The sequence below is a fragment of the Zingiber officinale genome, chromosome 8B (genome assembly GCF_018446385.1).
Source record: "Zingiber officinale cultivar Zhangliang chromosome 8B, Zo_v1.1, whole genome shotgun sequence".
Taxonomy (NCBI): Eukaryota; Viridiplantae; Streptophyta; class Magnoliopsida; order Zingiberales; family Zingiberaceae; genus Zingiber; species Zingiber officinale.
The window spans coordinates 107,323,720-107,336,681 of NC_056001.1; the positions used below are offsets into that span (position 1 = coordinate 107,323,720).

General features: G+C 38.8%; 1 protein-coding gene across 1 annotated transcript; it reads left to right on the forward strand.

Moving 5' to 3' along the window:
- Positions 1-11,129: 11,129 nt before the first annotated feature.
- Positions 11,130-12,866, forward strand: LOC122016536 (protein JINGUBANG-like). Its single transcript, XM_042573866.1, has one exon. It carries the CDS (start codon positions 11,267-11,269, stop codon positions 12,569-12,571), a length of 1,305 nt encoding a protein of 434 aa, XP_042429800.1. The 5' UTR covers positions 11,130-11,266; the 3' UTR covers positions 12,572-12,866.
- The last annotated feature ends 96 nt before the right edge of the window (positions 12,867-12,962 follow it).

Here is a 12,962-nt window from a genome sequence, read left to right on the forward strand (position 1 = left end):
CACCTCTAGCTTTGCTTGTTTTGTTTTCCCCTTCCGGCGATGATTCCGGTGAAGAGCAACCTTGCTCTGATACCACTTGTTGGGACCGAAAAGTAGCTAGAGGGGGGGGTGAATAGCTCTTCGCGTGCTCGTCGTCGGTGTTGCTCGTTTCTTCAGAGATATGTAGCGAAATATAAGAAATAAAAGCATACAACGCTAACAAGGATGGTTTACTTGGTATCCACCTCACAAGAGGTGACTAGTCCAAGGATCCACACCTACTCACGCACCCTCCACTATGAAATCACTCCTTTTCAGTAACTACTGAAGGCGGAGAAGCCCTACAACCCTCACAATACAAGAAGAAAGCAAGGGAAACAAATACAATAGATATCTTACAAGATATGGAATGAAAACCCTAACCCTAGCTTTCTTCTTCTTACTTTTGATCCGCCTCTTGACTTGGGAAACCTCCAAGAACCTTCAATAACTGGCGATCTGAGCTTGAGAGAAGTGTGGAGAAGTCGCTGTATTGATCTGAGATGAAATCGTGAAGTTCTACCGCAGCCATCGCAAGCCTGCAGCTCAAATACGACGCAACGGTCGGATCCCGATCGATTCGAAAGCTCCCAATCGATCGGGGAGGCTTTGGATCGATCCACGGATCGATCCAGAGCGCCTCTGTGCTATGAGAAAATGCCTGGATCGATCCACGGATCGATCCAACGCTTATCGCGCGAACCAGTAGCGTCCCAATCGATCGGCTGATCGATTGGGACCTCTGGATCGATCTACTGATCGATCCAGAGGCTCTCTGTTCGCTGGGAAAGGCCTGGATCGATCCAGAGGCTTTCTGTTCGCTGGGGAAAAGTCTGGATCGATCCACTGATCGATCCAGCTCTTGGTTTTTGCCCAAAACCAAGTCCCAAGCCTCTCAAACCAACATTCGGTCAACCTTGACCTGTTTGCACATCATGCCTAGCATCTGGTCACTCCCTTGACCTGCCAGGTCTCCCCACCAAATGTCCGGTCAATCCCTTTGACCCACTTGGACTTTTCTCTTTGTGCCAAGTATCTGGTCACTCCCTTGACCTACTTGGACTTCCACCAGATGTCTGGTCAACCTTGACCCATCTGGATTTCCTCATGCCAAGTATCCAGTCAATCCTTTGACCTACTTGGACTTCCCAACACCAGATGTCCGATCATCCTTGATCCATCTGGATTTTCCCTGTGCCTGGCTTCACTCACCAGGACTTCCAATCTGCCTAGCTTCACTCACCAGGACTTTCTTCTGCCTGGCTTCACTCACCAGGTCTTTCACCTAGCTTCACTCACTAGGATTTTCATCTGGCTTCACTCACCAGGATTTTCTTCTGCCTGGCTTCACTCACCAGGACTTTCTTCTGCCTGACATCCCAGTTAGGACTTCCCAGTCAAGTATCCGGTCATCCTTGACCTACTTGACTCTTCTTCAATCAACCTTGTATTGTCAAACATCGAAACCCAAACCAAGACTCAAGCTTGGTCAACTAGGTCAACCTTGACCTGAGGGATGTTGCACCAACATCAACGTCCTATACGAGGCTTCTCCGCCTTCGACTTGTGTTGAAGAAGGAGTCTGCTAGTTGAGCTTCACTTGCCTTGGATTAACAACCTCCTCGGTTGCAAACCAAGTAAACACTTTTGTCTCGTACTTATTTTTATGCATTTTAGTTTCATTTATTAAAAGTGTTTATATTAACATTAGTCGAAAGTTCCGAGAAGTGTATTTTTTTTCGTAATTTCAGGCAATTCATCATGCCCCCCCCCAGTCGACCGCACAGGACCAACACTCTATGTTCAGTTGGTGGTGAGTATCCCTTTATGATTGTGAGCCACATATTAATGTTAGATTTGAGGAAGCCTTCCATCCTTTGTTTTCAATAACTGAAGTTTTCTCCATTGAATAATGGAGGATAGACCATACTATATCATTCTAGGTGACACATCGATATTTTTGTGATAAGAGATAAACCAAAAGAAATTTAAAATCTTGGAATTAGTAGTGAAAGATAAAAAAAAATAATGCTATTGAAAAAGAAAAGAATTTTTTTTCCAAAAATTAGAAAAGATTTTGAAATGCTCGAAAATATGCTAAGTTATTTGAGAGCAAACCAGTTCTAATACCAAGTGTTGGATCATAGTAGACAAGAAAGGGGGTGAATCTCATTCGTTTGAAATCTTTTCTTTTAAATGTAAATCAAAGTGCAGTGAAAAGAAATAAACGCAAGAACACTGTTCCTTTTTTTACTTGGTTCGCAGTCTACTGACTACTACTCCAAGGTCCGCGATCCTTGATCACTTTTGTTTGATAATCCATTAAATATTTGAATCACACAAAAGATGATGAGGATAGCAATAACGATACTATCTCCTTATAGAGTAAATGCAAGCAATAATGTAAATATACCGACAATAATAATGGAAGATGAAACGTAGATTGTCGGAGAGTCTTCCGGTGTTGTAGTAACAGAAGCTTACACTAGCAGTGAATGAGCATAGTAAGAGATCGAATGAAATGAGTTGTATTCAGCTCGAATGCTGAGGCCTTCTTTTATAAGCATTGTTCAGTTGACTGACCCACCGTTTCGTCGACTGAACCTTTTAGTTGACGGAGCATCCTATCCATCGATCGAACATTGCGCTTTTCCTTGTTTGCTCTAATATGATCCTATGATTTTTGTTGTTCAATTAAAAGATTAAGTTTATCCATCGATGAAACCCGTAATTTCCTTTCCAATCTGGCTTGTCATTACCATAGTTAGATCCGTCGACTGATCTAAGTTATCCATCGACTAATCCAAGTTTTATCCGTCGACTGATTCAAGTTATCCATCGACTCAACTAATCCTTCAGTAAATTTCAAAACTTTGTTTGTCTACAAAACAAAATTAGCATAGACAATATATAATAATATAAGTCTTGTAAAACAGAGTTAGATGAATTGATAGTTGGGGCAGTCTTAATATCAACTTAGAAACCTTCTTACTTCTTTAGTTGGATCAACATCTAAGGTTTACCCTACCAGGACACGACCTCACTGCACTCACTCCAGGAGTTTTCCTCAACTCACCTATCAAACATCGAGTCCTCCAGACCTATTTGGACTTTAAATGCTCAGCATCAAATCAACTTACTAGGGCTTCTACTTGATTTAATATCGGGTCCTCTAGACCTATCAAATTCACCTACCAAATGTCAGATCCACTTGACCCATCTAGACTTTTTATCTGGTTTTCATGATCTATTGAGATTTTCCTGTCCTAGTATCAAGTCTAGTTAACCTACTAGGACTTTCCAAGTTGAGCATTTTGCACACTTGATCAGTTCATCAAATAATACCAAGACTTAACTTAAATCTTTGACAATGTCAAAACATAAGTTTAATTCTAGTGCTCCCTGGTCCAACACTATTTACTCATTCAACAAAATTTAGATGTGATGCATGTTGAGAAAATTTTCTTTGATAATATCTTCAACACTGTGATGAATGTGCCTGAAAGAAATAAAGATACTACAAAATTACGTGAGAAATTAAACAACTAGTCAGCAGACCAAAGTTGCATCAGGATGAAACAACCAATAAATTTTCAAAGACTTATTATACATTGGACAAAGATGGTTAGTAAGCTTTATGTAGTTGGTTGAAAAAAATTAAATTCTCAGATGGGTATGCCTTGAATATAACTCGATGCGTGGATATGAAAAGTTTAATGATGTTTGGAATGAAGAATTATAATTGTCATATCTTCATGCAAAGACTTACTCTAATAACTTTCCATGGCCTACTTCCCAATAATATTTGACAAACACTTAATAAATTGAGTCTATTTTTTATAGATTTGACATCAAAGTATATTATGACGGTCTTATGTAAGCTGGAGCACATATTTCTACCTTTTTTTTATTTAATGGAACATCTACCAATACATTTACCTTACGAGGCACGATTAGTTGGTCTTGTGCAGTACAAATGGATATTTCCATTTAAATAATTTTTGAGAAAATTAAATAATAATATTCGTAAAAAAAATAAGAGTTGAAGGGTCAATATGTAATGCCTATTTGGTCAAAGAAGCATTTTTTTCTCATATTATTTTGTTGATAATGTCCTCGAAATTCTAATGGCACTCAACTGATAGATCCAGAGATGTTTGTGATTTTTAATTTTTCTAGTAAGCCAATGAGTATATCTATCTCTAGATGGTTAGCTCAACAAGAATACCATACTGGAAGAATATACATACTTCTAAACTGTGATGAGATCAAACTATACATAAAATGAGTTAACTTCTATAATCAATTATTTATCTTGTTATATTTATTGTTATCCCAATTGTCTTAAAATTGTCTTCCATGATAGCTTGTACAAATAACAACTTCAACTATAAAATTCATCAATGGGTGCTAGTGAGGTAACTGAAAAGTTAGAGACTGAATTTGTGTTATAGTTTCAAATCTATGTAAGTTAGATAATTTTACAAAATTTTCATCCATGTGTATTAATTCTCATCTAATTTTTATCATAACTACATTTATATGTGGAAGACATTAAAATATCAAATGTGCAAGATGAAAGGATAATGAATCTTATATCAGGACCTCTCCGTAAAATAATGGTGTCCTCATATTACTATGTTAATGACTTCAAATTCCATGTGGCACAACGAGATTCACGCAGATTAACTTATAATTCTAGTATTTGTATTATGGATTTATCGATAATAGTAATCCCGAATTTGATTACTTTGGTAGACTTGAAGAAATCATATAAATTGAATATCCTGCATTACCTATAAAAAGGTGTGTGTTATTCAAATATTCATGATATGATCCGACTCCAAGAATAGGTACTATAATACATGCAATCTATAATTTAGTTGTGGTCAATACAAACAAAAGGTGGCAACCCATCTATTGAGATAATGCTTGGTTGTTGTTGTTGTAATGCAAACAAAAGGTTCAGACATAAGTTTGAACATTTCATTTTCGTAGTACAAGCGGGTCAACTTTTCTATATTGAATACCCTATAAAGAGAAGAAGATCTAGTGAATGATTAATTGTTTGTTGAATGAAGTCTCACTTGACCATAAAAATTTAGAGCACTATCACTGCTCAAAACTATGATGTATTTTAGAATGACGAAATGGAAAGACCTTATGTTGATTCATAACTTCAATCCACATCCCAATTACTTATAGATATTAATGCCACTTATGAGGAGATAGATGAATGAGAGATGTCTAACAGTGAGGAGCTTATTGAACTAACAGAGTCTAGCGATGAGAACTTAGAAAATGTTAATGTTCATGATTTAGATTGTAATGATAATTAAATATTAGCATTATTATTTATCAAGTAAGTTATGGTTCCATCTTCTTCTCTTTTTTTTTTTTGCATATATCATCATGTTAGTAATAGTATTATGATGTATTGTAATGTTATTTTATAGATATTATCATGTCAGACCAAGCAGTCACATCCCATGGTCAGATTGTGTTGAGGGTTGTTGAGAACTCGTAAGTATTTATATAATTAATAATTTAAATTTATATATGACTTTATTTATAACATATTCATCATACCTTAACTTTTTTTCATGTAGTTTTACTCCGGATGACCATTGGGTAGTGACGTATATTAGCAGAAAATTTAAAGAACGAGTTTGCTCTTCTCGTACTACATGGAGGCAGGTAGACCAGGAGATGAAGGACTTCTATTATTTGGAATTTTGGTAAGTAAATTGAATATGTTTGGTATTGTATCATATATCTATCCTTTTTATACTAATTTGTCAACTTATTATTGTAGAAAAATATACCTGGGAGGCAGGGTAGGAGGCTCAATTTAAAGACATTTAGAATACTTATTGTGCAAAACTGTACAAGGACCTTCTATACAAGTTGAGAAAGAAGAGCACGAGGCCAGCGCATGTATTAGAAGAGATATGGGCTGCATAGACTACCATTTGGGCTACAGAAAGGTGGCAATCAAATTCTACAGCTGCTCAATCAAATAGAAATGCAGAGCCCACTGGCCCAACACTGGATCCATGAAGCATATCTCCAGATCTTTATTTATTGTAGAATATATATTTGGTGAGTTTAATTTAAAGTTATACAAGTAAATTTTAATTTATTATCAAACATGTATAAATTTGATGCTACTTTTTTTATATGTAGGAATGTACTCTACAAAGATAGTCCACTTATTGGGAGATATTTAACAAAACTCAGAAGAAAAAGGATGACAAATGTGTCGATACTCGATCCTAGGCTATATATATAAGAATATTAACTTTATTACATATTGCCATTAACAATGATTAACTTTAGTAATAATGTATCAAATATTAATTATTTATTTTTCTTCACACAGAAGAAAATGACTAATGGAGTGACTCAGACATCTCAACCATCAGTAAAGGAAGGGGAGTCACAGGCTTTATCCACCAAGATGATAAATGACATTTATTATGATATTGTTGGAGGAAGAACAAATAACTCCTCCCTCTACAGCATTGGCTCCCAGGCCAAAGTGGCATATGATCGTTTAAGGACTCCTAGGGGTTGTCCTAGTTCTCCTTCTACTAAGGTGCAGTCATTAAGATAAGAAAATCAAGAACTGAGGGATCAACTGGCAACAGTGGAGTAGAGGCTGGTCGATCGGGAGGTGAGAAATGATGTTGTCTTGGCTGATATGCGAGCAGTCATTACTCAATTTAACATATCACAACATCATTTTGGGGCATAGGAGACTCAAGACCCACGGGACCCTATTAAGTAGCTCATTACGAGGTATGTTCAACTGCGCGCAACTTAGTTTTTTTATCACTCATAAAATATGCAAAATATATTTATTCAGTTTTAAGATTATAATATGTATTGAGGATAGAATTTATGCACTTTATTAATGATAATATGTGGTATATAAATACCATTACAAATGAAAAATAGGAAAACACATAAAATAAGAAAACATATAAAATACTAGAAAATAAATAAGTATTTCTTAATAATAATTATTCTCTAATAATTAGGAAATAAGTAAGTATTTCTTAATAATAATTAATTTCCTAATAAATAGGGAACAAATAAATATTTACTAATAATAATTATTTCCTAATACACCCCTTCAAGATGGTGTCCCAGAAATGACACTAATTTTGCTACAAATAGCAAACAGCCGAGGTCGAGAAAGTAACTTGGCAAGTGCATTAGCCAACTGATCATCAGCAGGAATATGAGTAACTCGTAGTTCGGAGGCCTGCGCCAGATCACGAACAAAGTGATAGTCAATAGCCAAATGCTTCATCCAAGAGTGAAAAATAGGATTAGCTGAAAGATATGTGACACCCAAATTATCAGTGAAAAGTACAGCAGACGTGATAACTAGAAGAAGCAGGTCTGTCAAAAGTGACTTAATCCATTGGATCTCAGACACCGAAGAGGCAATGACGTGATATTCAGCCTCAGTCGAAGACCACACAATCGTACGTTGTTTGGTAGATTTTTAGGAAATCGGATTAGTACCCAAAAAATAATAAATGCACCCATAGAACACCGATCATCTGGATCTCCTGCCCAGTCTGTATTGGAGAAACCATGAAGAGTAAAAGGTGTATCCACAAGAAGACGAATGCCAACATCCCTAGTACCATTGAGATACTGAAATAGACACTTCGCAGTGCCCCAATGCGTCTATGAAGGAGCATACATAAACTGTGAGAGCTTGTTGACAGCAAAGGAAATATCAAGATGAGTCATATAGAGATGTTGTAAGCTCCCAACCACTTGTCAGAACTTAGTCGTATCAAAAAATGAAGACCTATCATGTAAAGTAAGATGAGAGCAGCAACAATAGGAGTGGAGACTGGCTTGGAGTCAAGCATGTTGTGTTTGGAGAGAAGATCAATGACATACTTTTACTGAGACAAGAGAAGACCATTTAAGGTTGGGCGAACCTTAACACCACAGAAGAGGTAAAGAGCTCTAAGATCCTTAATCACAAATTTTGCATGAAATTTACATACTATGACTTCACGAACTTGCAGAGCATGTGAGATATTGCAGTAATCTTGACTAAGACAATTCAAGACATGAATAGAGAGTTCATCAAAGTCAATTTTGACATTTATAAGCGCAAGAGCGTCAATATTTATTTTGATGTCCTGCATATAATCAGTGATAGATTTGTTACCCTATTGAAGGATGACAAGATTTTGACAATGAGTCATAATCGTACCACATGAGGGAGTGACGTAGGTTCTCTCCAGTGTCTATCATGCGTCTCTAGATGAAGTTGATGAAGAAATAAACTACACAAGTGTAGGAGACATCAAACCTATAATAGTGTTGAGGAGAAGTTAATTCTAACGAAGCTAGAGAATATGATTAGGAATTGCCTGAGAAAGCGTGACATCTGTAGGCGTTATCTGCGCAGGTGGGTAGGGACGTGAACCATCAATAAAATCCAGTAAGTCATATCCGAATAGAAGATATGTGAACTGTAAGTGTCAGACAGAGTAATTGGAGGTGGTGAGTTTCAATGGTGCTTGAGCATTGACATTGAGAGCCACAAGGACGGAAGGTGAATCAGGAGTATTTGTGAGAGATAGCCGGCGAGTGATGTCATCGGCGATAGCCATTGTAGAAGGCGACCGGTAGGTATTGTGGAGAAAAGAAAAAAATGATTGTTGTTAAGTTTAGCGCTCTGATACCATGTTGATGATAGAATTCATGCACTTTATTAATGATAATATGTGGTATATAAATACCATTACAAGTGAAAAATAGGAAAACATATAAAATAGGAAAATATATAAAATAGGAAAACATATAAAATACTAGAAAATAAATAAGTATTTCTTAATTATAATTATTCACTCATAATTAGGAAACAAATAAGTATTTTCTAATAATAATTATTCCCTAATAACTATTAAACAAGTAAGTATTTACTAATAATAATTATTTCCTAATACTATTCTCATCTTTAATTGCATTATATTTTCTAAGGAATAAATAACTATTGATATATTCTATATATCATCACCATCAAAAATCCAAAATATTATTCAACTACCATTTTTTTTCATGTAAAATTAGTTATACATTCATGGTTTTAGTGTATTGTTTCCATTGTTAATTTTTGAATCAATTTGTCTTGCATGATTTGATAATAATCTATTATATTTTACTTTTTACAGGATTTGATAGTACTAGCTCATAGGAGTGTATTTGAATGTTTTTGTAGTAGATTATGGACATGATTTGTATATCTTTGAATTTGTGTATCATTATTTGATTTGGATAGTTTGTTGTGGATATTTGTGATAGTTTATATGAATTTGGATTGTTGATTGTGAATGTTTGTATCACAATTTATTTATAAATATAATGAGTTTGTGAATGTATTGTTGATTTGATTGTTTGTTTATGGATTGTAATGAATCTGTGAATGTATAGTTGATTGGATTAGTTGTTTGTGTATAGATTGTGAAGGTTTGTGTATAGTATAATGCAAGGCAAGCAGGGTTTGTATTGATTTTGTGACCGTTCGTATTGATTTAAAAAAAAATATAAACAAGGTAATTGTACATTTGAAAAAGAATTTGTGAAATTTTTTGAAGATTTGCGATGGAATTAATGTTTCTGTTGCTAGTTAGCGATAGAAACCTTAATTCCATTGCTAATTATCGTAATAGGAACAGTATTTTTTATGATAATTAGCAACGAAATCGACAATATAAATGCAAATTTTGTCACTAATTTTAGTCACGAAATGTAACTTTCGTCGCTAATTAGCATAACGGAAACCATTTTTATCAACTAATTATCGACAAAAGCATAAATTCCATGGCTATTATTAGCGACGGAAACATAAATTCCGTCGCTATGTTTCCATCGCTACAATTAGCGATAGAAATTACGTTTCCATCATTAATCATAGCCACAAAATTATCTTCCGTCATAAATTTGCGACAGAATTTAAATTTCGTCACCCAAACCGGCTACGACTCAATATCTTGCGACTAACATATTTCTATCGTAATTCTGTCACTATAATCGAATAACGACGAAATAGTGACAGACATACCTATCGTTAAAAGCAATTTTTTTGTGATGAAGGACGACAGTTGACTACACAAGATCAACCTCGCTCTGATACCAACTAACGCATCGGATAACTATCAAATTTGTTAATTCGCACATGAATAAAGGAAGTGACTTCTAATCTTTGTTGATTTGAAAGAAGAATATTAGGACAAAAGAAAACTCATTGTTTCATAAGGAGATGACGGCTAGAAATAGTATATCCCAAAACTATCTCAAAACATTAAATATGATACTTATATAGACAGAATACTATAATCGTAAGATAAAAATATCAAAAATAATTTAAATACCTAAAATATAAAAATTATTAAAAATAGTAAAAAAAATATTCAAAAGTTCTTAAAAAGACCTAAATGGACTCTCCTATAATAATATAGATCTTTAAATATTACACATCTAAATTCTGAATCAAAAGTTATGATTTATAAAAGATTACTCTATCGAATTCGTATAGTCATGGAAGAGGGAGAAGAGCAACTAATTGACATCATCGCCGATGACGGCGTGGGCATCTCTGAGGCCGCCGTCTTCATATTTAGTGATTAGTTCAACTCCGGTGGCAATTACTCGCGTGCTTTTTGTTTATTTTGTGTAATTATCTATGTTTATTATCAAATTTATTATAGGAGCATACGTATTATAAAAAATAATTAATGTATGTGATCATAAATTGATATTACAAAACAAATGTAACTCTAAGTTAATCTAACTAATCGGACAAATCAAGAAAACGCCATTTTGTTTTAAACATGATTAGGAGTAGGACTGGTTTTAAGGACCACAGGAGACGAGACGAGGCGAGGCGAGGCGAGGCGAGTGGGGAGATGTTTCCTTTCATCATCAATGCTTTCCAAGTTGGGTCCGAACCATCGATTCACCCGCGGATTGTGAGCCAAATCGGTCCAGGAATAAAACTTTGACCCGGCCGAATCTCGAACCGGTTCGGTTGACCGAGTGAGACATTGGTTTACATAACGAAGCCGACGGAGGGGGAGGCATCGCTGAGCTGCGGCCGCGCGCATTCGCCGGGAGCCAGAGCGTCACGCTCCGCCGCCACCTCTCGTCCGATAACCTCCTCCTCGATTTACCTCGAATCGGTGACCTGCAATCGTCAGAACAGCGATTGATGAGGGAGAACGGAGGCAGCAGCAGAAACGGCAACATGCAGTTCTCCGATCCCCTGATGCGGCCGTCGGCCGACGACGAGGAGTTCCTGCGCCAAAGCAGCTCATCTACCACGGCCAGCTCCTCTGGAGAGTACCCCATGGCCATGAGTGGCGAGAGCTCTCCTTTCGTCATGTCCCCCTGGCACCAGTCGGCGTTGGACAACCCCCTGGACCTCGCCGGAGCCAACCCCCGCAATGGCCTCATCACCTCCCTCGTCCGCGAGGAGGGACACATCTACTCCCTCGCCGCAGTGGGCGACGTCCTCTACACCGGCTCCGACAGCAAGAACATCCGCGTGTGGAAGAACCAGAAGGACTTCGCCGGGTTCAAGTCCAGCAGTGGCCTCGTTAAGTCCATCGTCGTCGCCGCTGACCGCATCTTTACTGGACACCAGGACGGCAAGATCCGGGTTTGGCGTGTGTCCCCTAAGAATCCGACCGTTCACAAGAGGATCGGGAATCTACCACGCCTCAAGGACGTCCTCCGGAGCTCGCTGAAGCCTTCTAATTACATCGAAGTCCGGCGCCACCGTAGCGCCCTCTGGATCCGCCACTCCGACGCCATATCCTGCCTCAGCCTCGACGAGAAACAGGGCTTGCTCTACTCCGGCTCCTGGGACAAGACCTTCAAGGTCTGGCGCATCGCCGACTCCCGGTGCCTCGAGTCCGTCATCGCCCACGACGACGCCGTCAACTCCGTGGTCGCTGCCTTCGGCGGGCTCGTCTTCACCGGCTCCGCCGACGGCACCGTCAAAGTGTGGCGACGGGAGCTTCTGGCGAAGACCACCAAGCACTCGCCAGTGCGGACGCTACTGAAGCAGGAGTGCGCGGTGACGGCTCTCGCCGTCAGCCCCGCAGCGCCCCTGGTCTACTGCGGCTCCTCCGACGGGTTCGTCAACTTCTGGGAGGGGGAGGCGCAGCTGGCGCACGGCGGAGTGCTCGGCGGCCACAAGATGGCGGTGCTCTGTCTCGTGGCTGCCGGGAGCCTCCTCCTGAGCGGCTCCGCCGACAAGAACATCTGCGTGTGGCGGCGGGACGGCGGGGTGCACTGCTGCCTCTCGGTGCTCAGCGGCCACACAGGTCCAGTAAAGTGCCTGGCGATCGTGGCCGACGGCGAGGAAGAGGAGGTCGGAGGCGGAGGTGCGGCCAGGAGCTGGATCGCGTACAGTGGCAGTCTGGATAAGTCAGTGAAGGTGTGGCGGGTGTCGGAACAACCCCCGGATGCGTTGCTGAGAGCGCCGATGAACGTGCCGGCGGACCCCTAGGCTGTACAGCGGGGGCGTCGATAGGATGCCGCAATCGTGGCGCGTCCCGCCACCAACAGTTGGTGGCTTAATTAAGATCATTAACTCTCGGTGTCATTTCCAGCGGGAATTTTCAGCAAAGCTTAAGCTAATTAACATCAATCACAGCGATGGATGGTAGAGAGACGAAGGAGACGAGGCTACGACAACTCGACCCTGCGACTCGAACAGCATGTTTTGGATTACTTTCGGATTTTTCTATAAGCATGTTGGAGGCATTTACAAAATTAATGCACATTGTGAACTTGTTCGTACAGCTCAGATTTGACATGGTTAGGCTCAATGTTCAGCAACAGTTCGCAGTTTCTCGTCAATCTAATCTGACACTGTTTGTTTGTTTGTTTATTTTCTT

Bases quoted from the DNA above. Each gene is read 5' to 3' on its own strand.
- LOC122016536 (XM_042573866.1), top strand. From the start codon at position 11,267: ATGAGGGAGAACGGAGGCAGCAGCAGAAACGGCAACATGCAGTTCTCC.